At 32.9% G+C, this 24,146-nt stretch overlaps 1 protein-coding gene across 2 annotated transcripts in view; it reads left to right on the top strand.

Moving 5' to 3' along the window:
* The window catches only part of LOC148602873 (polypeptide N-acetylgalactosaminyltransferase 11-like), a 29,786-nt gene extending 5,711 nt beyond the window's left edge, over window positions 1–24,075 (top strand). For both annotated transcript variants that reach the window (XM_088553067.1, XM_088553066.1), the window contains 10 exons: window positions 687–853; window positions 2,000–2,127; window positions 2,671–2,915; window positions 3,342–3,459; window positions 4,658–4,810; window positions 5,690–5,821; window positions 7,291–7,374; window positions 9,889–10,002; window positions 14,219–14,365; window positions 15,874–24,075. In XM_088553067.1, coding sequence (XP_088409193.1) covers window positions 687–853; window positions 2,000–2,127; window positions 2,671–2,915; window positions 3,342–3,459; window positions 4,658–4,810; window positions 5,690–5,821; window positions 7,291–7,374; window positions 9,889–10,002; window positions 14,219–14,365; window positions 15,874–16,005 — 1,420 coding nt within the window. In that variant the 3' untranslated portion in view covers window positions 16,006–24,075. The remainder of the gene's footprint in view (window positions 1–686; window positions 854–1,999; window positions 2,128–2,670; window positions 2,916–3,341; window positions 3,460–4,657; window positions 4,811–5,689; window positions 5,822–7,290; window positions 7,375–9,888; window positions 10,003–14,218; window positions 14,366–15,873) is intronic.
* Window positions 24,076–24,146: the final 71 nt, after the last annotated feature.

Genomic DNA, 24,146 nt, shown 5'->3' with positions numbered 1-24,146 from the left:
TCTGCAATTGTCGTGATCAACTGCTGACAGAAACGAAGTACTTGAAATGAAAATTTCTTGAACCAAACTTTTTATCCTAATATGAGTCAGGTGTAACCAGAAAGAGCTCAAATTTGAATATATAGATATATAAAAATCTAAATTTTCATGATTTTTTACCCTTTTGTCACTTTTTATAGACATCTTTATACTTTTTGTCACTTTTTGATCCTTCATGACACTTCTTGTTGCCAATTAGTAAGAGTGTAAACACAAAGAAATAGGGGTCTTACACTCTTACTAATTAGCAACAAGAAATGTCAAGAAGCATCACGAAGTGACAAAAAGTATAAAGATGTCTATAAAATGAAAGACCCCTATTTCTAAGTATTTGTACTTTAGCCTCTCCAACTAAAACAAGAAAGGCCTATTCTTATGGCCAATTAAAAGCAGAAAAAAGTTTCTGAATTTAAGTTATTATTGAAGACCATATATAATAAATGCATTTCAGTGAAGAAGATATGAAACTATTTTAAACTGTTTAAAAAGTTCCTCAGGACTTACATGTAACTTCCTGTCAGAATGAAATTAGGCTGTCAGTGCTTCAAAAACAATCACTTAATTTCACATTTAATACCATTATGAAGACTTTGTCCTCTATTATCCTTAAAATTTCATTTCATATTTAATTGAATTTTTTTCTATAGATGCCAAAGTAGAAGTTACTCAACAAATCTTCCACAAACCAGTGTGATAATCTGTTTCTACAATGAGGCTCCATCAGCATTGCTACGCACAGTACATAGTGTGTTAGATAGAACACCTGCATATCTACTGCAGGAGATTCTACTGGTAGATGATAACAGTGACCTAGGTATGTAGACCGAATACTACGAACAGTGACTTAGGTATATGGACCAAATACTACTAACAGTGATGTAGGTATGTAGACCAAATACTACTGGTGGATGATAACAGTGACTTAGGTACATGTATGTAGACCAAATACAACTGGGGGCGATAACAGTGAATTAGATATGTAGACCAAATACTAATGGGGATGATGGCAGTGACTTAGGTATGTAGGTCAAAAACTACATGTGGACGATAACAATGACTTAGGTATGTAGACTGAATACTACTGCTGGATGATAACAGTGACTTGGGTACATGTATGTAGACCAAATACTACTGGGGATGATGGCAGTGACTTAGGTATGTAGGTCAAAAACTACATGTGGACGATAACAATGACTTAGGTATGTAGACTGAATACTACTGCTGGATGATAACAGTGAATTAGATAGTGGACAAAATATTACATTAGGAAAATATATGAAAATGTAGACCAAATACTACTGGGGGATGATAACAGTGACTTAGGTACATGTATGTAGACCAAATACTACTGGGGGATGATAACAGTGACTTAGGTACATGTATGTAGACCAAATACTACTGGTGGATGATAACGGTGACTTAGGTACATGTATGTGGACCAAATACTACTGTTGGAGGATTATAGTAACTAAGTTGAATATGTATTAATGAAATTCTACTTTTTATCATTAACCTACGATTACAATTTAAATTAGTTTACAGGAGTTGCAAGACTATGTATATGATGTTGTTATGCTTTAACTGTAACCAGATGGAAGTAATGTATTGCTATTTGAATCAATTTTGTTTTCATTCCCCACCACACAAATTGGGGAGATATTATGTGATACCCTCGGAAAAGTTGCAGGTCTGTCGCCCAATATTTTCTGGAAGATTTCAAAGACAGATCAATGAAACTTTTTGAAACTTTGCACAGTTGTTTAGTATCATATTTTGAAACTACAGAATAAATTCAATTTTCAGGAAAATCCTAAAAATGAAGTTTTCGAGTTAAGCCGTTTTGAAGAATTTGCCATCACGGTGATTCACCCTTTTTTATTATTACTTCACAAGGTGTCATTTTATATTCCATTTATGCCCTTATGTTTACATGTACATATGATATCAATTTTTCTTATAGATCAGCTGTCTTGCCAAGTAGAGACTTACGTTAAAAATAATTTGCGTAAAGTAAGGTACTTAAAGACATCCACCAGGCAGGGTCTCATCAGAGCTCGAATGTTTGGTGCCAATAAGGCTGAGGGCAAGGTTAGGACCAATAGACCTTTTTCATATTCGCGAATTTGACTTTTGTTTTTTTTTTTTTAATTTGAACAAAGGGAAGTAACTCTCCAACGTGACAGACTAGTTAACTGTGCCATTGGAGCAAAGGACAGCAGTAGACTTCAAATTCAAATATTTGACTTACTCGAGCTATGTTAAGTATTTGGATATTTTAAAATAATTTATTTCAAACAATTCAGCTACTTACAAAAGTGAAAATAGTTAAAATTTCAAAGTAGTTGAAGTATTTGGGAAAAAGTCATTTCTTCTCTCTACAGATAATAATACTGAACTTGTTGCTACATCTTTAACTATGTCTAGTTCAAACAGAAGATGGACAGTCAACTTATACAGAGACTAAGAATCAGATTCATAACAATGAATTCGAAGTTAACTACAATCCCCTGAAGTTGAAATTATTTCAACAAATTGTCAAAAAAATTTACAAATTTGCATGATTAAAATGGAGATTTATTTTTTTTAAGTGTACAACATCCTCTCTGTGCTGTATTTCATGATTCTTTACAGGTGTTGGTTTTCCTGGACAGTCATTGTGAAGTCAATGTAGATTGGCTTCAGCCATTACTGACCAGGATCAAAGATGCACCAAACACAGTTGTGACTCCTATGATTGATATTATAAATTCTGAAACCATGGAGATCCAGTCATCACCATTGGTAGTAGGAGGATTTAACTGGGGTTTACACTTTAGATGGGACCAGTTACCTCCCCATGTCAGAGACAATGCAGAGGTTGCCTCTAATCCAGTGAAGTAAGCATATTGTACTATTGTAAATGGTAGTTCATGTAATACTGTCTTTGCAGAAAAGAGAATTCAAGCTTCAAGATCAGTTGAAAAACGTTTAAATATATACATGTAATACATTTTGTATGAGAAAAAAATGCTCTCTTTTGCCTCTTTTTAGCACAAAGGAGGGACAGAATTAAGATTTCCTTTCATTTAATATGGTACATGTATATCTTCTTTGATTTGCTATTTTTGCACCTGTGACAAGAAATACACCATCTGATTTTGACAGCATAAGTTTTGTGAAGGTCATCTTGACTATTCAAAAATGACAGTTGCTATGGTAATGACCTTATTTAAGTTTTGTGAAAAAGATCATTTTACCATATTCTAATTACTAACTAAATACAAATTTGAGATTAACCATGCTCATTTGACTGGTCATTTCAGGTCTCCAACAATGGCTGGTGGCCTGTTTGCCATTGACAAGGGCTATTATTTTGAGTTGGGAGAATATGATTCTGGTATGGATATCTGGGGTGGAGAGAACCTTGAAATGTCATTCAGAGTAAGTTAGGTGAATCAGAAGTTTTATACCTTAATTTTATATGTCCCTTGGTGAGTTAAAACCTCAGATAAATTACACTTAAGAATATATTCAATAAATTCTATGTTACATGTATACAAATTTTCAGATTGTTACACTCTTTCTTTTTCACATGTGTAACTTATAGTAGAAATCAGATTCTTGGATATGTTAACTTTATTTCATCAATACTGGGAAAAATTTATTAATGGGATCATATATAGATGTGTGTTAGTGAAAATCCCTCTTTTAAGGAGCTAGACCTAGGGTAAGGGACATAACTCTTGAAATCAGTGATATGTTTGTATCATATTCAATTTCTCCAAAGCATTTCAAGCTTTCCTTTAAAACAGAATGATTTCAGTCAGTTATTTTGATGCTTACATGATATTGATGTAAAATGCTGAATACAAACGTTCCAGTGATTTGTAAGAGTTGTGTCCCTTACCTTAGGTCTACCTCCTTAATCTTTAAAATTTATCCATTCAGGAACAAATACATTCAAATAATGTTTCCCATTAAACAGTACCTAGTCAGGTAGATTTGTTTCAGTGTATGGTAAAATCTTTACTATTTTATCTAAAATAAACAAGGAAAGTGATATCTTCATTTGAGTAAAACCTCAGTCTATATTGGATATACTGGTATTAAAGTATTTCAGAATAATATTTTGATAAGAACATGTATTTAAGAATGTTTCTTATCTTATAAAATCTATTTTTTTGTACTTTTGTCAATGAGATTAGTTTTTATAGACCGAGAATTAGCCACATCCTGTAATGTACATGTATAGGTTCTGAAACAAGAATTTATTTACCAAAAATTAGCCACATCCTATAATGTAGGGGGTCTGAAACAAGAATTTATGGACCAAGAATTAGCCACATCCTATAATGTAGGGGTCTGAAACGAGAATTTATGAACCAAGAATTAGCCACATCCTATAATATAGGGGTCTGAAACAAGAATGGTACAAAATCATTCTGCCAAAAATGAGGTTCCTAATTTGAAAGTGATTGTTTGAATAGAGTAGGTTTTCTAGAAAGTCTCACATTGGTAGAGACATCATCAACATGACAGCATGGCTGTGCAATAAATTATCAACAAAGTTATAATTGGAGTGAAAATTGAGCCATCCCTCGAAGTCAAAGCCTTAGATCATACTAATTTCTTTTAATAGATATGGCAATGTGGAGGAAGACTGGAAATCATTCCTTGTTCTAGGGTAGGACATATTTTTAGAAAGCGTCGCCCTTATGGCTCAGCTAATGAAGGTGATACAATGCTGAAGAATTCACTAAGAGTTGCCAACGTTTGGCTAGATGATTATAAGGTATTGTTATTCATAATAGAATTGAGATAAATTATAGAGATTGTTTAAAATGTGTGAGCAGTGAAAACACATGCCATTTTTAATATCTAAATAAAATATAATTTCTGTGTCGTATTTGTCCTCTATTGAATACGTGTATCCTGGATCATGTGTAATGAAACCTGTCTTAACGGAACCCAGATTAAACTGAAAACCTGTCTAAACGGAACCCAGATTAAACTGAAAACCTGTCTAAACCAGACACTTTTTGAAATTGTTTTTATCAGATTAAATGTCTTCTGAACCTGGTTAAACTTATCACCTGTCTAAGTGGAACAAATTTTACTGTCCAAAAGTGGTTTGCTTTAGACAGGTTTTACGGTATATTATGTAATGTGTAATGTGTAATGTGATTCGCATGTGTAATCAATAATTGTGTTGATAAGGCATAAAAAAATTTCTTGTTTCCTGCTGCCAGCAAGAAACAAGGAAGAAGGTAGGTAGGTAGGTAAGTTATTTTATTCTTCAAAAACATTTCACATTGATTTAATGGGGAAACAATCTAGATTTTTAATTGTGTTTGAGCCAAAATGGCAATAAAATGTTTAGGGTAAGCACCAACAAAATAGGGTAGTATGGTTGGGTAATTATTTTATTTTTCAAAAGCATTTTACATTGAGTTAATGGGAAAACAATCTAGACTTTAACTGTGTTTGAGCCAAAATGGCCATGAAATGTTTAGGGTAGGCACAAAAAATAGGGTAAGTAGGGAAACAGGAAATAGACATATTATTTTTTTGGCCTAAGGAGGTTTTCTGCTTTAAAATTCCTTTTGCCTAAATTCTTTGCAGAATTTTAGAGAATAAATAAGCCTTCAAAAACATTGTTATTATTTTTTAGAAATATTTCTACCAGCAGCGAGTAGAGGCTTTGGGCAAACCCTATGGTGACATTTCTGACAGGGTAGCACTACGAAAGAGGCTGAAATGTCAATCTTTTGACTGGTACCTTAAATATGTATACCCAGAACAGGTAATAGTTGTTTATCATGTAAACACAAATATTATAGGTAGGAACATTAGAAAGAAGATGAACAAATTGTATGTTTTAGTTCCCTAAAGTCAGGGAGATAGTGATTGATCCCTTATCTGATATTTAGGCTTAGTAATCTGAATGTGTTAATTAGACATTTTAAACATTCCCTGCAGTTTTTGTTTCCCTTGAATCGATGTATATTTTGAGATTATGTTTTGCTGGTTTTAGTGTTAAATTATTTACAGGATTTGGCAGGTTTGTTTTCTGTACTTTTTCATAATAAGATTACTCTTTCTTTTTGCATGTGTAATTTATAGTAGATTTACAGAAATCAGATTCCTGGATATGTCATCAATACTGGGACAACTTTATTAATAGGATCATATATAGATGTTAGTGAAAATCCTTCATTTAAGGAGGTAGACCTTGGGTTAGGGAATTAATCTGTAAATACATGTACTTGATTGTACGAAACCCAACTTTCACTGACACTGTCATTTTTGAAAGCAATATCTGCATGTATGAGGCATTCAGATTAATTTCCAGCAACAAGGTTTTTTTGTAAAGATATTCACTAATTACATATTGTCAGCTTTTTCATGATTCTAAGATTGCACTATACTAGTGTGAATTGACAATTTCAAATACAGTCTCTCCACCAATCTACATGACTATTTGACATGAAGAGCAATTACTGACTTATTTCTATTGAAACAAATCTGGTATAATGCTTCATGTATTTTAAATAACGTTTGAATTTAAAATATTAAATTCAGGTTTTATTTCATAAAAAAAGCAATAGTAAAAGAAAAGTAATTAAATTTATGTAAACACTTATAACATTTAGTAAAGTACACAGGCAAAATTATTCCACATGATTTTCACACGAATTTCACATGATTTTCACCTGAATTGAGCAAATAAACTAAGTGACAGAGTTCACGTGAAATTTGGGTGAATGGAGCCTTCACGTGAAATTAACACGAAATGTTCACAAGAAATTTGTGTTCAGTGAATTTCACATGAAAATCATGTTAATTTCACGTCAATTTCATGTGAAGCTCGATTAACATGAATTTCACGTGAAAAATATTTGCCTGTGTAGTGTAAAACGGAAACATAAAACAAACCATTGCCTAGAATAAATGAACTGGTAAACATTTACGTTGTATAATACAAAAACAATTACCAGTTTTACAAATTGGTTTGACAGACTGATGACTTATCTGAAGTTGATGGATGATTGATGACAGATCGCAATTATAGTTACATTGACTTGTTCAGGTCCCCGTTGCAGGAGATTCAGAACTTTACTCGGAATTCCGAATGTATTATTCGGAAATCTGGACTTAACTTCAGAAATTGTAAGGAAAGTTAGGACTTAGGCATTTTTTTTAACTGTATATATCATTATGTTGTATTGTTCCATGTTGTTTACTAATGTTTTGTGTTTTGTGTACTTGTAGATATTGCCTGACACTAAAGGTGCCGTCCCACCTGTCATTAACCAGCCTGAGAGAAAGAAAACCTCTGTATTAAGAACAGGACAGGTCAGAGTTAGAAATAGCAGCCTGCCCGCCAGTTGGAGACTGGCTATTTTTTGGCAGGGCTGGCTAATTTTATCAAAAAATTATATAGCGATATAGTAAATATAGTGAAAAATTGTATTTAGGACTGGCTAGAATTTAAGTGAGTTTCCTACCCTGGACAGGTATATTAAGGTTTTATTGAATACTTTGGGTAGCTGTAAAAAGCAAAATAGATAAAACAGATAGACATATATTAAAGTGTGTTTGATTTTGTAATAATTTTTTCAATGTGCCTACACAGGCAAATATTTTTCATGTGAAATTCATGTTAATCGAGCTTCACATGAAATTCATGTGAAATTCACATGAAATTAACATGATTTTCATGTGAAATTCACTAAACATGAATTTCATGTGAACATTTTGTGTGAATTTCACATGAAGGCTCCATTCACCCAAATTTCATGTGAACTCTGTCACTTAGTTTATTTGCTCAATTCAGGTGAAAATCATGTGAAATTTGTGTGAAAATCATGTGAAATAATTTTGCCTGTGTACATTTCAAAGGAGGAGAGTTGTGATCATGCCAAAGTACTTAAACCCCACAGCATTTTTTGTGCTTGTCCCAAGTCTGGAATTCCTGGCTCTGTATGTTTTGTTTTGTTTTCACCTTTTAAGTTGTTTTTATGTTACTTGAGTATACAGGAGCAACTCTTTCACTGTACCTGTTTATAATGATGTTTTGGGGCCAGCTGCAGCCTGCCTTGTGATGTGATAGTTTCCTCTTCATTCATTGAAAACCAGTGGGTGGCCTTGGGCTGACATTTTCATCCTGGTGGGGTTTTTGTCTCTTTGACTTATACACCATACCTTTTCTTGTTATATGAGCACCCTTTAAAATATATATATGTTTTTTAGAAAAAAAAATACTTGTTTTACACATTAGGGACATCAAACTTCGTTCGTAAACATCAAAACAAAACAAAATAAGAAATTTGGTGAAATTATTTAATTTCAGTTGTAAAAAAACAGGTAAAAATGACTATTTCTGACAAAGTTTGTTGAGTTTGATAGGTAATAATTCAGATCAGTCCGTATATAGTAAAGTATATACAGTACCTGAACCAATCCGTGCAACAAAAACTGCGATCGGTCACCGATCAGTTTCCGGTCAGTCATCAATCTGTCAAACCGATCCATTTAACTGGTGATTGCATCACGTAACCACAGAGCGGTCAATGTATTTTACGGTTCTTGATGTTTTCTTTATTAATTTTACACATATTTACATAATGTAATAGATTTAAACATCAATTTGTACTTTTATTTTACATTTCTTTAATTTAAAACAGATCTAACGTCATTTTATATAACAAAACTGCGATCAGACCAGTCATCGATCATTGATCCGTCAGCGATCAATCAGTCAATGGTCATCGATCCGTGAAATCGTTGAATGGATCGGCCAATTTTATATGATACATTTAACACAGTATTTTATTTTTTTTATATAACCTTAATGAAAGAATATTTTGTCAGAGTTGCTTGATTACATGATCAAAGATAAATGATAAAAAAACAGTTGAATAGGTGAGAGAATGAAATTTGCTTCTGCAATGTGTTTTTTATTTACATCCCAAAAACTCATTTTGTTTAGTCAGATTCCATCAATGACTGTTAAAGTCAATAAAAAAATAGAATAAAGTTATATTTCTATAAGTTTTTTGCCAAAGTAATTGATACAGGTTTACAAAGTCAAGGTCTTAAGAGGCCTTGACACCAAAAGCAGGTCATAAGGCTTAAATAATAAATTAAACAGTTACTATTAAATATAATTTTGATAATAGATTTATCACTAATATAAGTTAATCCTGGAGTTACATTGTTAATCTTTTTAAAAAATATTTATTGTTCTAAGTCATAGTGAGGACAATAAAGAAGAAAGTGTTCTTCATTTTCAATTTGTCCAGATTTACATACCTTTATGAAATTGGGATATTAAGTTGTCTCCCTTCTCTAATCATTAACAAATGTGAACTGGTTTGAATTTCTTATAAGGCAGCTTGATCTGTGATAGTAGTTAAATCATCTACTTTTGAAAAAAACTCAATTTTGAAGATTTTTTTTTTTTTTTTCAAATTACGATTCTGAATATTTTGATCTGTTATCCTTTGTTTTATGTTTTGAAGTTTATTTTCGAAAAAAATACATGGATTACATGTACATGTATATAAACCTAATATTTTTCTTATTTTAAAGAAAGCTTTTCTGGCTTTCTCCATCAGTGTATTAATAGCTAGATAAAATTTTTCATTATATCTCGATACAATACCTAAATATAAGTTTCACAGTGTCTGTTGTAGTGTTATTGTAAATACATTTATTCAAGAATGTCCTTCCATTGAGTTAAAAACTATAACTTAGGTTTTTTCCATTCATCTGTAGTTTCCAATTTGAGCTTTATGTGCTGAGTTCGTTTAAAACAGTTATGAAATTATGTATTTTATATCCATGTTTTTTTTATTCTGTCTCCAGATTATACATACAAATTCAGGATTGTGTGTACAATCAGAGAAGGATGTTTTTGCCAAGAGAGCCATGTTAATATTACAGCACTGTGGTGTCTCAGGGAAGGAAAAGAAATACCAGGTACTATTAGAATCTTGTTTTTTTTTGGATAAGCAGTATTTAAATTTTAGGAATCCAAAAGATGAATTAATCCAAAGCAAAGAGAAATATGTACTGAATATTACAATCTGTATCACATGTTGTATCATTCTGAGACCCCTATACATTGTATCACCTCAAGGGCCACTGGCTCAAGGTTGATATAGGTCAAGGGTTGATATAACATGTGGTACAATTTTTGACATGTGCTCATTATATCATATATTTTACCTATACTTCAAATGGGTTTAGTAGAGTTCTTTATAGGGTATGTGATGTAGATCTAGGGGTGTGATATACAGTATGTGATGTAGATCTAGGGGTGTGATATACAGTATGTGATGTAGGTCTAGGGGTGTGATATACAGTATGTGATGTAGATCTAGGGGTGTGATATATGGTATGTGATGTAGATCTAGGGGTGTGATATACAGTATGTGATGTAGATCTAGGGGTCTGATATACAGTATATGATGTAGGTCTAGGGGTGAGATACAGGTATGTGATTTAGGTCTAGGGGTGAGATACAGGGTATGTGATGTAGATCTAGGGGTCTGATATACAATATGTGATGTAGATCTAGGGGTTTGATATACAGTAGGTGATTTAGGTCTAGGGGTGTGATATACGTTATGTGATGTAGGTCTAGGGGTGTGATATACAGAATGTGATGTAGATCTAGGGGTGTGATATAGAGTATGTGATTTAGGTCTAGGGGTGTGATATACAGTATGTGATGTAGGTCTAGGGGTGAGATACAGGTATGTGATTTAGGTCTAGGGGTGAGATACAGGGTATGTGATGTAGATCTAGGGGTCTGATATACGGTATGTGATGTAGATCTAGAGGTTTGATATACAGTATGTGATGTAGGTCTAGGGGTGTGATATACGGTATGTGATGTAGATCTAGGGGTCTGATATACAGTATGTGATGTAGGTCTAGGGGTGAGATATATGGTATGTGATGTAGGTCTAGGGGTGTGATATACAGTATGTGATGTAGATCTAGGGGTGTGATATATGGTATGTGATGTAGATCTAGGGATGTGATATACAGTATGTGATGTAGATCTAGGGGTTTGATATATGGTATGTGATGTAGATCTAGGGGTGTGATATACAGTATGTGATGTAGGTCTAGGGGTGTGATATACAGTATGTGATGTAGGTCTAGGGGTCTGATATACAGTATGTGATGTAGATCTAGGGGTCTGATATACAGTATGTGATGTAGGTCTAGGGGTGCGATATAGGGTATGTGATGTAGGTCTAGGGGTGTGATATACAGTATGTGATGTAGGTCTAGGGGTGAGATACAGGTATGTGATTTAGGTCTAGGGGTGAAATACAGGGTATGTGATTTAGGTCTTGGGGTGTGATATACAGTATGTGATGTAGGTCTAGGGGTGAGATACAGGTATGTGATTTAGGTCTAGGGGTGAGATACAGGGTATGTGATGTAGATCTAGGGGTTTGATATACAGTATGTGATGTAGGTCTAGGGGTGTGATATACAGTATGTGATGTAGGTCTAGGGGTGTGATATACAGAATGTGATGTAGATCTAGGGGTGTGATATAGGGTATGTGATTTAGGTCTAGGGGTGTGATATACAGAATGTGATGTAGATCTAGGGGTGTGATATAGGGTATGTGATTTAGGTCTAGGGGTGTGATATACAGTATGTGATGTAGGTCTAGGGGTGAGATACAGGTATGTGATTTAGGTCTAGGGGTGAGATACAGGGTATGTGATGTAGATCTAGGGGTTTGATATACAGTATGTGATGTAGATCTAGGGGTGTGATATACAGTATGTGATGTAGATCTAGGGGTGTGATATATGGTATGTGATGTAGGTCTAGGGGTGTGATATACAGTATATGATGTAGATCTAGGGGTGTGATATATGGTATGTGATGTAGATCTAGGGGTGTGATATACAGTATGTGATGTAGATCTAGGGGTGTGATATATGGTATGTGATGTAGATCTAGGGGTTTGATATATGGTATGTGATGTAGATCTAGGGGTCTGATATACAGTATGTGATGTAGATCTAGGGGTCTGATATACAGTATGTGATGTAGATCTAGGGGTTTGATATAGGGTATGTGATTTAGGTCTAGGGGTGTGATATACAGTATGTGATGTAGGTCTAGGGGTGAGATACAGGTATGTGATTTAGGTCTAGGGGTGAGATACAGGGTATGTGATTTAGGTCTAGGGGTGTGATATACAATATGTGATGTAGGTCTAGGGGCGAGATACTGGTATGTGATTTAGGTCTAGGGGTGAGATACAGGGTATGTGATGTAGATCTAGGGGTTTGATATACAGTATGTGATGTAGGTCTAGGGGTGTGATATACAGTATGTGATTTAGGTCTAGGGGTGTGATATAGGGTATGTGATTTAGGTCTAGGGGTGTGATATACAGTATGTGATGTAGGTCTAGGGGTGAGATACAGGTATGTGATTTAGGTCTAGAGGTGAGATACAGGGTATGTGATTTAGGTCTAGGGGTGTGATATACAATATGTGATGTAGGTCTAGGGACGAGATACTGGTATGTGATTTAGGTCTAGGGGTGAGATACAGGGTATGTGATGTAGATCTAGGGGTTTGATATACAGTATGTGATGTAGGTCTAGGGGTGTGATATACAGTATGTGATTTAGGTCTAGGGGTGTGATATAGGGTATGTGATTTAGGTCTAGGGGTGTGATATACAGTATTTGATTTAGGTCTAGGGGTGAGATACAGGTATGTGATTTAGGTCTAGGGGTGAGATACAGGGTATGTGATTTAGGTCTAGGGGTGTGATACAGGGTATGTGATTTAGGTCTAGGGGTGAGATACAGGTATGTCATTTAGGTCTAGGGGTGAGATATAGGGTATGTGATTTAGGTCTAGGGATGTGATTTAGGTCTAGGGGTGTGATATACATTATTTGATTTAGGTCTAGGGGTGATATACAGTATGTGATGTAGATCTAGGGGTGTGATATACAGTATGTGATGTAGATCTAGGGGTGTGATATAGGGTATGTGATTTAGGTGTAGGGGTGTGATATACAGTATGTGATGTAGGTCTAGGGGTGTGATATACGGTATGCAATATACAGTTTAAACAATCACTTATAATGTATATGCTAAAAAGGCATATTTTAATCTAAATATATGATATATGTTAATATAAAAACAACATGAAGAATTTGAAAGGTAGTCAGCAGCCCAGGCGCTAAGCTTAAGGATGTTTGCTTGTCTAAAGGTAGTCAGCAGCCCAGGTGCTAAGCTTAAGGATGTTTGCTTGTCTAAAGGTAGTCAGCAGCCCAGGCGCTAAGCTTAAGGATGTTTGCTTGTCTAAAGGTAGTCAGCAGCCCAGGTGCTAAGCTTAAGGATGTTTGCTTGTCTAAAGGTAGTCAGCAGCCCAGGCGCTAAGCTTAAGGATGTTTGCTTGTCTAAAGGTAGTCAGCAGCCCAGGCGCTAAGCTTAAGGATGTTTGCTTGTCTAAAGGTAGTCAGCAGCCCGGGCGCTAAGCTTAAGGATGTTTGCTTGTCTAAAGGTAGTCAGCAGCCCAGGCGCTAAGCTTAAGGATGTTTGCTTGTCTATTTAAGAATAACAAAGGTTTCAAAGTGTTGTTAAATACTTTATGGTCTTTCATGGTAGAACAATATGAAAAGAAAAAAAGATGGGTCAGTGTGCTCTTTTTTAGATATAAGCATTCAAAATTTTGGTGGGAATAGGATTTCTCTAGATTTTTCATAGGTTTTGTTGTTGTATGTTTTATTTATTAAAAACACTGAAGAAATAACAAAGATTTCATCAAAATCTCAAATGACATTATAAGGTGTGTTTAATTAAATTATGAAAAGAAAGGTGGGGTCAAAGGACAAAAAATATTAATGCTATGAAATTAATAAAACTGTTTACCAAAAACAAGAATTCTGAATAACTAATCATGGAATGACTGTATTATACCCCCATTTCAGAAGAGGGAGGTATACTGTTTTAACTTTGTACGTTATTCTGTCATGCCATCTGTTACCAGAACTTCGGTAATATTTTTCTCAGGAACTACTGATATTGAGTATGCAGCTCACAGATCCCTTGTTTATTATTATTATGATATGTTGAAAAATACAACTTATTTCAGTTTTTTGTTATAAAAATAATCTATTAAATGCTATTCATAGATCTGGCATGAGACTGTAGACAAGGAACTGATGCTAGCCAGAGTGTTGTGTTTAGATGTGGAATCAAGAGAGAAGGGACACTCATTCTCCAGGCTAATGAAATGTCATGGATCTAAAGGATCTCAGGCTTGGATGTGGACCAAAAAGGTAAAAGAATTTTAGTTTATGGGGAAGTAGCTTTTAGAATATGATTTTGCACTATTTATTCATGAGCCATACCAAAAATTGGCAAAAATTTCTGATGTGTCAGCACTGGGATGGTGCAAATACATTCAAATCCCAAAACATGTCCTAAAGGTGAACTCATGAAACAGAGACGATCTACTTACATAATGTAGCAAACTGAATAAAATAAATTATAACTGAAGATAGGGAAAACAAGGTCTCACACAAAAAACTAAAGCACTCGCAATATGAACTCTCACTAAAAACTGGGAGTGATATCAGGTGCTCTGGAAGAGTAAGCATGTCCTGCTCTGTATTGTAAGTGAATATAACCTGATAATTATCTTGCAACAATAATGCAAGTCCCCAATACATGTCAAACACTGTAAAAGGGGGCAAAAAAAGATCTGTTATGTGTAACCAATCAAAATGATTTTAACATTCATATCTTGATGTTGCTGCACAATGCATTAAAGTCATTTTCTTTTGCAATTTGGGTAATACTTTGTATAGACCTAAGTTGTAACTAATTTAGCCAAAGGAATAGGCAAAGCTGCCAACAATTACTCTTTTATGATAAGTCTTTTGATTTTGGCCATTGAAATATGCTGTATGAGTAAGGAAGAAAATCTTACAATTTCCAATTTTTTAGCAAAAAGAAAATGGAAATCAGAATTTTTTTTCATTGTCATGACCGTTAACAATTTTAAAATAAGTAAATTCCACTTCGCAGTCTTTTCTGCGTTTGCCAGTAATGTATTTTATAATACTAAATGAACTTTGGTTTTCGATCAAGCTCTTGTAGAAGCTTTATAAAACAAAAATGTCTGCTCATCACAAAAAATCTCCAACAGACGCTGTCTTACTATTACTCATAAATTACAGTTAATTGGCAGGTTTGAATAGGTCTTCGAAAACATGTGTGAAAAACTGTTTTTATTTCAATAAGTAAAAGTGTAGTTTTTTGCTTTGGCCATAAAAATGAGAACTTGAATCAAGTGATCAGATAGTTGAATAATAATCTCATGACCCTGCTACGTGTAAAAGACTTACTGTTAAACTTTTATTTACTAAATCTTTACCAGAAAAAAAGATTTGTTCATTTAAGATATGTGTTTAGTTTATATAGGTACAAAAAATTGAAACTGTCATGAAGGGATTTCAGAATCTGTTTGGTTTATTCAATGTTTGGTTAAGACAGATTTCAATCAATATAATTCTCTAAATTGATACACATACTGTACATTTTGCCTGAAAATCAAAGAAAATGCCATTTAATACCTTTCACCCTACCGGTGCACCTGGTCCATGCTCCCAGTTTTTATTGGAGTCCGAGTTGCTAATTTACTTTTATTACTTTGTTATAATGTATGATTTTAGTTACTTTATGTTCTTTGTTGTGTATGTCTGTTTTCCATGTCTGGTCTTTGTCCCTGGATTGCATTCTTTTGATTACCGCATTACCTTGGTTCCCTTGATTACTTTTTCAGAGTGGAGTTTCATTACTATACAATCCTGCTACTGGTAAATGTCTGAAGGCCTCCAACAGGAGTAAGCGTGTCTACCTGATGCTGGATATTTGTCAGGATGATCCAGATATGGGGTTTGAAATGTCAGCATAGAAAAAGAACTAAATCATCGTAGAAAGAAGAAAATTGATTATAGATGACAAGCCTTTGCTTTTAAATCATTTTGATTATTTACAAGGGTGCTGTTTACAACTCAATGTAAAATATTATACAAATTATTGACTTGAACAAATAGAATTTTATTATAGCGATACACCAGGGCCAATCTAGAGGGAGAAATGGGCAAAAACTTCCCCTTGTTTGTGCTCACTTCTCCCATTTGTCTTTGAGAGGGAGAAGTTTTTGTAATAGATTACAGACATAAATGTGAATATTGTTATTTTTCAAACATAATTTACAAAAACTTCTCCTTGTCATCAATATCAAGATTATGTCCTGGATACACTCTACCCAGATTCTTGTGATATTCATCAATGGTCACATAACTCATGGGTTGAAATGTTATATTACAAATGGGAGATAACTCTACATAAATGTGTACATATAGATGTGTTAAGAGATGTAATATTTATTAGCCTTTTCCTTTTAAGGTTGAGAGGTGTATCATTGTCAGTCAAGTACTGTATTTAGAGTCTACACAAATCTCTTTTGAGAAATCAAAGAAGACACTATAATTTCGATACATGTATTTCACATGAGTGTCAGTCCCTGTAAGAATCAAGCAGTGTGTGAAACATGGTATGGAAAAACCTATCATTTTGAAAGTGCAATTTGACTATTTGAACCATCAGAATCAAGGAAAAAGGCCAATATTGTCCATATATTGGTACATTGAGTTATAATTTCATTGAAATGCACTGAAAATGAACATATCAAGGACAGATAACTCAAACACCTCATTTTTCTAACATTCTATTGAAAAATTTCTGATCAAAGCCAGTGATGCAGAGATGAAATAATTGTCTTTTCAAATAGAAGATATATTCTTGAGTGATATTACATTGTCAGATCGGTGGGTTTTTGACATGTATGTTTCTGATTTTTCCCATTTTGCCTGATTCTTACAAATACTTACACTTAAACAGTCAAAACTGTCTGAGTGACCACCTGTACTCAGCAATAGCATGTCTTCCTTTATAGTGCATTTTTGTGAAACTAACCTGTATATGAAGATCACCTGTCTTATGCGACCAGGATTTTGTTCTCTTTTGGAAGGTCACTGAAGATGGGCTTCACTGTAATATAACATTGTTTGTCTAAGTGCCATAAACAGTAATATTGATTTTTATCTCTACATGTCACATATTTTTTCATTTTTTTACATTAGAGGTAGATGCATGAAATACATACATTGTTTTAAATATAATGCATTTTAAACACCAAACAGAAATTATCTTGAGGATCCCTTTAATCTTGTTGAAACAAAGTTTCTTGATGGTGATGACCATCAAAACTGGTGCTATTCATTGTGCCAGCATTATATGACCTTGCCATTGGTAAGTGCAAATACTTTGGTATACAAACTAAATCTTGAGACTGGAGTAAATAATGTCTAAAATTTGCATTTATATTGACAAATTTTGTCAAATGAATATTATTTTTAAGAATTAATGCACGATTTTTTGTTGATGTTTGGTGTCAAAGATGTGTACCTGTATTTTTATTTTCTTTATTGATTGGGAAAATGTTTTGCTTTTTTACACTGTAAAAACAAAACTATGACCCAAATATTCCTAAGATTTACAGCATTCATATTGGTATATGTTCAATTATTCACAACTGTGATAATGTGTTTTTGTAAGCAAGATAGTAATTTTTAGCTATGTACTGTTTGGGTTAAAATTGAAAATGTTTCAAGCATTTCACATCATAACATGTAATTTTTACCAAAGAATATAAGTCTTTCTATGAAGATTCGCTTATGTAACAATAATTTGTACAGTATGAGTTACGAAATACATTGTATACTCATATGATGTTAAATGTTGAAAAAAATACTATGCAAATTGCCAAATCTCTTGATATGGGATAACTAAAATTTCAAACTATTGCATTGTATTGATTTTAATTTATTGGTCTGTTTATCCATGGAATATGTATTGTATAAAATAACCAGTTTTGATATTATGGTAGTTCATAGGAAATTATTAGTTATGTACATGATGCAATGTTTATAATGTCCAAATGATGAAGTTTACTATGGTTTAACATATTTTATTTGGTCATTTCATTAACAGTTTTTTTCAGTTGTGTAATTATTTAATATATACAGTTAGTGGCCAAAAGTGTTGACACATCAGATACTGCATTTCTGTCTGTGTTAATTTTAGCATTCATTATGAAGCTGTTAAACATGATGAAGTTACAGTCCTTGAATCGATACATGCAATGTGAAATGAGGTGTAAGAAGTAGGGAAGAAATTTTCCCAAAAAAATGGATTTTTCTTCATTGAAATTTTTTATTATGAAGGCAATGTAATTGCAATATGCCATGATGATTTCAAATGTTTTGTATGATTTTGAATTGAAGCAATAAAATTGCAATGCTATCAGTTAATATATTGTACAATTTTTTACATGATTTTTTATCTTTATAAACAGCATTGTGTTAAATCTTAAAGTATTTTGAAAAAATATTCTAAAATGTTGAAATAACGTTTACTGAAATTATTTATTATTTTTTAGCACTTGTTTTTACAGAACTTGTATCATCTGCACATTAGGAGGGATGAATCTGATATTTTATATTTTTATGATTTTATTCTATAGTTTTATGTAATCTATATTGATAATCTTTAACATTGGTTGAGAAAATATTAAAAATGAGATCATAGAAATTCTAGGCTATAATTTTGTAAGGTTCTTGTACATCCATATAAATGAGGTAGACTTAGGGTAAGGGACATTATTCTTGAAATCAGTGATATGCTTGTATCATATTCAATTTCACCAAAGCCTATCAAGCTTTCATTTGAAACGGAATGAAATCAATCCAAATTACTTTGATGCTTACATGAGATTGATGTAAAATGCTGAATTCAAACATTTCAATGATTTGTAAGAGTTGTGTCTCTTGCCCTAGGTCCACCCCCTAAAACAGGATCCCAAAAAATATATTTTAGAAGAATTTAAAATTTTCATTGTATAAAAAAATGTTAATTTTCTGTTTGCTTCTTTTCATAATAACCATTTCAGATGTGTTAGGGATAGGCATATCATGTGCTTTCGTGCAGCATTATACACCCACCTGATTAGCTTTTACATTTATTAATTTGATGAAAACCAGATTTAGAACTTCATCTGTCTTATTAATCTTTGGAAAAATGTCGAACATTTCTTTTAAAAACGAATAAAGTAATTAAAAATTTTATTGAAGATGTTCTCCATGATCTACCCATAGAATACATGTAATGTGGATTGTATTGTATAGTAAGACAGTTTTAATCCATTGTCCAATAAGTTTATAAACAAACAAAAAGAATTCACTTCTAGAAGGGTTTTACCATTATCTGTCTTTAAAGTGTAATTGGCATTATATTGTTTATAAACTAGGTTTTATTGTATTAAGGATGATACCATCTAGTCATGTAACTATGGTAATTTGTTGTCATAGTTTGCCTTTCCTCGTTTGTCTACCCTGGACTTGACTTTTTATGAGCAACTTGGCGGGTGTTTCTAGAAAAGCAGAGGACGCTTACCGTACAGGTGCACCTGGTCCATGCTCACAGTTTTTAGTGGAGTCCGAGTTGCTCATTTACTTTTGTTACTTTGTATGTATGATTTTAGTTACTTCATGTTCTTTGTTGTGTATGTCTGTTTTCCGTGTCTGGTCTTTGTCCCTGGATTACATTCTTTTGATTACAGCTATAACATTACTCTTTAATAGCATGAACAGTTTGTTTATACAAGTGTTAGGTTTGAAGAGCATGTAAACAAATAGAAGACTCTCACATTCACCATTTTACATCAAATCTTGTGGAAAAGATATCAGATTTGAAGGTTTCAAAAACAGTAATAGTGATGAGAAAATATGTCCCCATAAAAATATTAGGAATGCTTCTATGATATATGTATCATTCAAAAATTCTTTGTAGAAATTAAAGCAGGTTTCTATTCCCTTGGCTCCCATGGCAATGTCGCCCATTTTTATGCCTGTTAATCCCAGTTGACCTTGATATAGTTGAAAAAAAATTTTAGAATGGAAGTGAATGTTAAGTCATTTGAACATGTGATATGCTTCAGTTTTAAATGTTTTACTCCATTGATGTTTTTATGAACATTTTTACATGTATAGATTTATTTCACTACTTATGTGTAGTATAAAAAAAACTTTAAATGTCTTGTCATATATTATCAGGCCTGGGTTTCACAGAAAAAATCTCAAGTTGAGAATTTCATCAAGTCCTGTGTTTTTCCTCAAATCTTCAGTTTCAAGTGATCTGATTGGCCAAAATTTGATTTGAGGAAAATTTGAGGAAAATCTCAGTTTGAGGTGTTTTATGAAACTGGACACTGTTGTTCATGTTCCTAAAAGTGCAATGTTTTCTCCCTAATTTGAGAATGTAATATGATAATAAAAAGGGTATAGTTATAAATCAAATATGCAATAATTTGAGTGTCAGTCTTTGTAAGAATCAGGCAATGGGTGAAATATGCTACGAAAAAAACCACCATTTTGAAAGTTGATTTGACTCTTTGCACAATCAGAATCAAGGAAATAAGATAAAATTACATATATCATTTTGGTAAATTGAGATGTAATTCTCATTCAAATGGCAGATAACTGTCAAAAACCTCATTTTTCTAACATTCTATTGAAAATTATTTTTGGGCAGGGATCAAATAAAGGTCTTTTCAAATAGAGTCTACACAAATCTGTTTTGAGAAATCATAGAAGGCAATATAATTTTGATACATGTTCTTCACTTTAAAGTGTCTGTCCCTGTAAGAATCAGGCAGTGAGTGAAACATGGTATGAAAAATCCATCATTTTGATAGTGTAATTTGACTATTTGCATCATCAGAATCAAGGAAAACAGACCTAATTTTCCATATCATGCTGGACCATTGAGTTACAATTTCATTGAAATTCACTGAAGATGAACATTTCAAGGGCAGATAACTCTGTCAAAAACCTCATTTTTCTAAGAAGAAATTAAAAAAAAATTCTGAGCAAAGCCAGTGGTGCAGAAATCAAATAATGATCTTTTCAAAGACAGAAAGCATCTCTGAGTGAGTCAGATCAATGGGTTTGATGCATGTTTCTGATTTTTTCTCTAATTTACCCTGATTCTTACAAAAACTTATACTGACAGCACCAAGCTATGCAATGCTTAAGGAGGTAAACCTAGGGTAAGGGACGTTACTCTTGAAATCAGCGATATGTCTGTATCATTGTATCAACTTTTTGTTTACATATTGTTTACATGTGTTCAGACAACTTATTTCTATGTAGTTTTGTTTTCCTTATTTTGTGGGTATTTTTAGAAACTTGACCTGGCAATACAGTGAAATCAAACCCTTAATAAACCAAAAAATCTGTCTTAACCAGCCCAATTTTAATGATAAAATGTAATTTGAGGCTGGGTAAACCAAACTCCTGTCTGAACCAGATAAACTCTGAAGTCTAAAAGAGCTCTGAATAGACATTTTTCAGTGTATGCTTATTTAAAATGTGGTAAAATAATACAGATAATCAAAATAAGAAATCATTTGTGCTTATCTTGAAAAATTAACAAACTGATAAACAAATTCATCTTCTTTACATTTTTCACATGTCTTTACGTATGGGTTTGTCTAAAAATCAGGCAGGGGGTGGTTCATCATATCTCAAGATAATCAATGAAACTGTTTAAATACATTTATTACGCCCCAAAACACTATTTTGGTGTTCATTTTCTTGGATCTGCTATACATCATGAAATAAATTTTGACAGGTCATGGTGTAAATATTCTGGTTGGAAAATTTCCCTTACATCTCTATAATAACCAAACGTTAAGAGGTAATATCTCAAGTAACTTTCATTTCCGCTCTTATTGTCAAATACAATACAGTTCCTATGAGGCCTACTGAATGATTTCCAATCAAGACATTCTTGTTGGGATTAACACATGCGTGAATCACTTTTCATAAGCTTCTGCCTGGTTTTAAGGCAGAGCCGTACTTAATAGGGTTGTGGGCATATAATCGGGACCATTCATAGCAATTGTCTGTTTTTATATATTCATTGTTAAGTTTTATGTTTGCTACTGTTTTTTTTAATGATATGAGATTTTGATTTTAACTTTTATTTATTTGTTTTATGGATAATTTTGAAGTGTAACATTACAGCTATAATGATATTTGAATTTGTAACATTACATTTGAATGTGAATCATTACAACCAATGAAATTTTAATTTGTTACCACAACTGATGAAATTTGAATTTGAAATGATTCTCACTCCACATAATGTATAGACAGCTAAAATTAGTAACATATTGTTGTGGTTATTTAGTTTTACATTCAAATTGTGGAAATGATCACTATGTGTGGAATGTACTTTTGTAAAGATTGTAGTTTTAGCGGCTCCTGATTTTTGATATACTTTGTCTACTGAATGTATTTGTAGTTTAAGGAAGTAGACCTAAGGTAAGTGACATAACTTGATATCAGCGATATGTTAGTATCATATTCAATTTCACCAACGCCATTGAAGCTTTCCTTTGAAGCAGAATGAAATCAGTCTTAGTTAATTTGATGCTTAATGATTTTTAAGAGTTATGTCCCTTACCTTAGGTCTCCCTCCTTAAAAATGGTCAGTATGCGTTATACACGTTTGTTTGTCAACCCTGAAGATAGCAAAAAAAAAGTTGATACACGGGGAAAATTAACGTGTTTTTTTTTTTCTCTGACAAAGTTCAAATTTTGTAATGTATTGCTGTGTAAAATATGTTATTTTTTTCTTCAGGTTATGGTTTGTGAACCAGTTTTAAGTGCTATTTACATATTTGTTAAAAAAGAGTTAGTCTGCTTTGAAGCTTCTGTCAAAATTGTTTGCTGAAATAATAGTAGGTGTGACATGACCTAACGTGTTATCCGCTTTGGTAGCAATACCTTATTTGGATAAAGTGTGAAAAAAATACTAATTATTAAGTTGACCTGTTTTTTGTCCGGGTTGCACTCGTTTAAATCGACATATAGAATGTTGAATGGTGGCCAGGCGGGCGGCAGGAACGGGTAATATACTTTCGTAACATTTTTCTCAGCAACTAAAAATCATAGCTACTGATTATTTGATACGTAACTTCAGTATGGGGTCCCATATCGTGGGATGCGGTTTCAGGTCTGTCACACTTCAACTTCATGTTTACCGACTTGGAGTGTGTTCAATTTTAAGGCAACCCGGGCATTTGTCTTTGAACCATTTTTGCTGTAAAAAGCAACTAAATTCTTTTTTTTTTATTATTGACGCTATTTTTATATTATAATCATTATAAATTTCTAAATTTGTCTGCGGTCCAAGGTCCATCAGATAATTCAGAATCAAAGATTTCTACAGCTCAGGATTGGTTAATTTTATCAGATATGTACGATTTTAACATCTATATTTTGTTACAATTTAAGAGGGCTTTCATGCAAAAACCAGGCAGTGGCTGGCACCTAATTAATTTTGTTCTCTTAAAATTGTCACCCATTTCCTATCACAAATGCATACTTTTTTAAAATTAAATGTTGGTGTTTGGTTAACTGTAACGATTAAAGAGAAATAATTTACAAAGAAAGCATCGAAATTCAGTCAAAAGGGAGGTATCTCTTTATTTTATGCAAAATGCTTTGTTTGGGAACTATAAAATCATATATAAACTATAAAAGCCATCTATTGTCGATATAATAAAATCTTTATACTCTTTGACATACATGTGATATAAACATTACATTCGATCGAAAACCCTGTGCCAATTATGTCATTTGATCTGCCTGATTTTTACATGAACAGCCTCTTAATTGCAAAAGATAACTGACGTGTCTATAACAGTTAATTACAATTGTGAAACCAAGTTTTAAATGATATAATTATTATTTTACGATTTAAATAAAATAATATTGTAACAGTTTGTAAACTTGTGGTGCTATATAAATGGAGACAAGAAATATGTACATAATAAACGAATCAGAAATTGTTTACTTTTTCCTTATATGCCTTCTACTGTTGTTTTTATTGTGAATGCCTCAATCTGATTCAATAAATACT

Source organism: Perna viridis, chromosome 11 (assembly GCF_037379345.1).
Source record: "Perna viridis isolate PV_CMFRI_1.1 ecotype Kerala chromosome 11, ASM3737934v1, whole genome shotgun sequence".
Lineage (NCBI taxonomy): Eukaryota > Metazoa > Mollusca > Bivalvia > Mytilida > Mytilidae > Perna > Perna viridis.
This window is presented reverse-complemented; position numbering and strand designations above follow the sequence as displayed.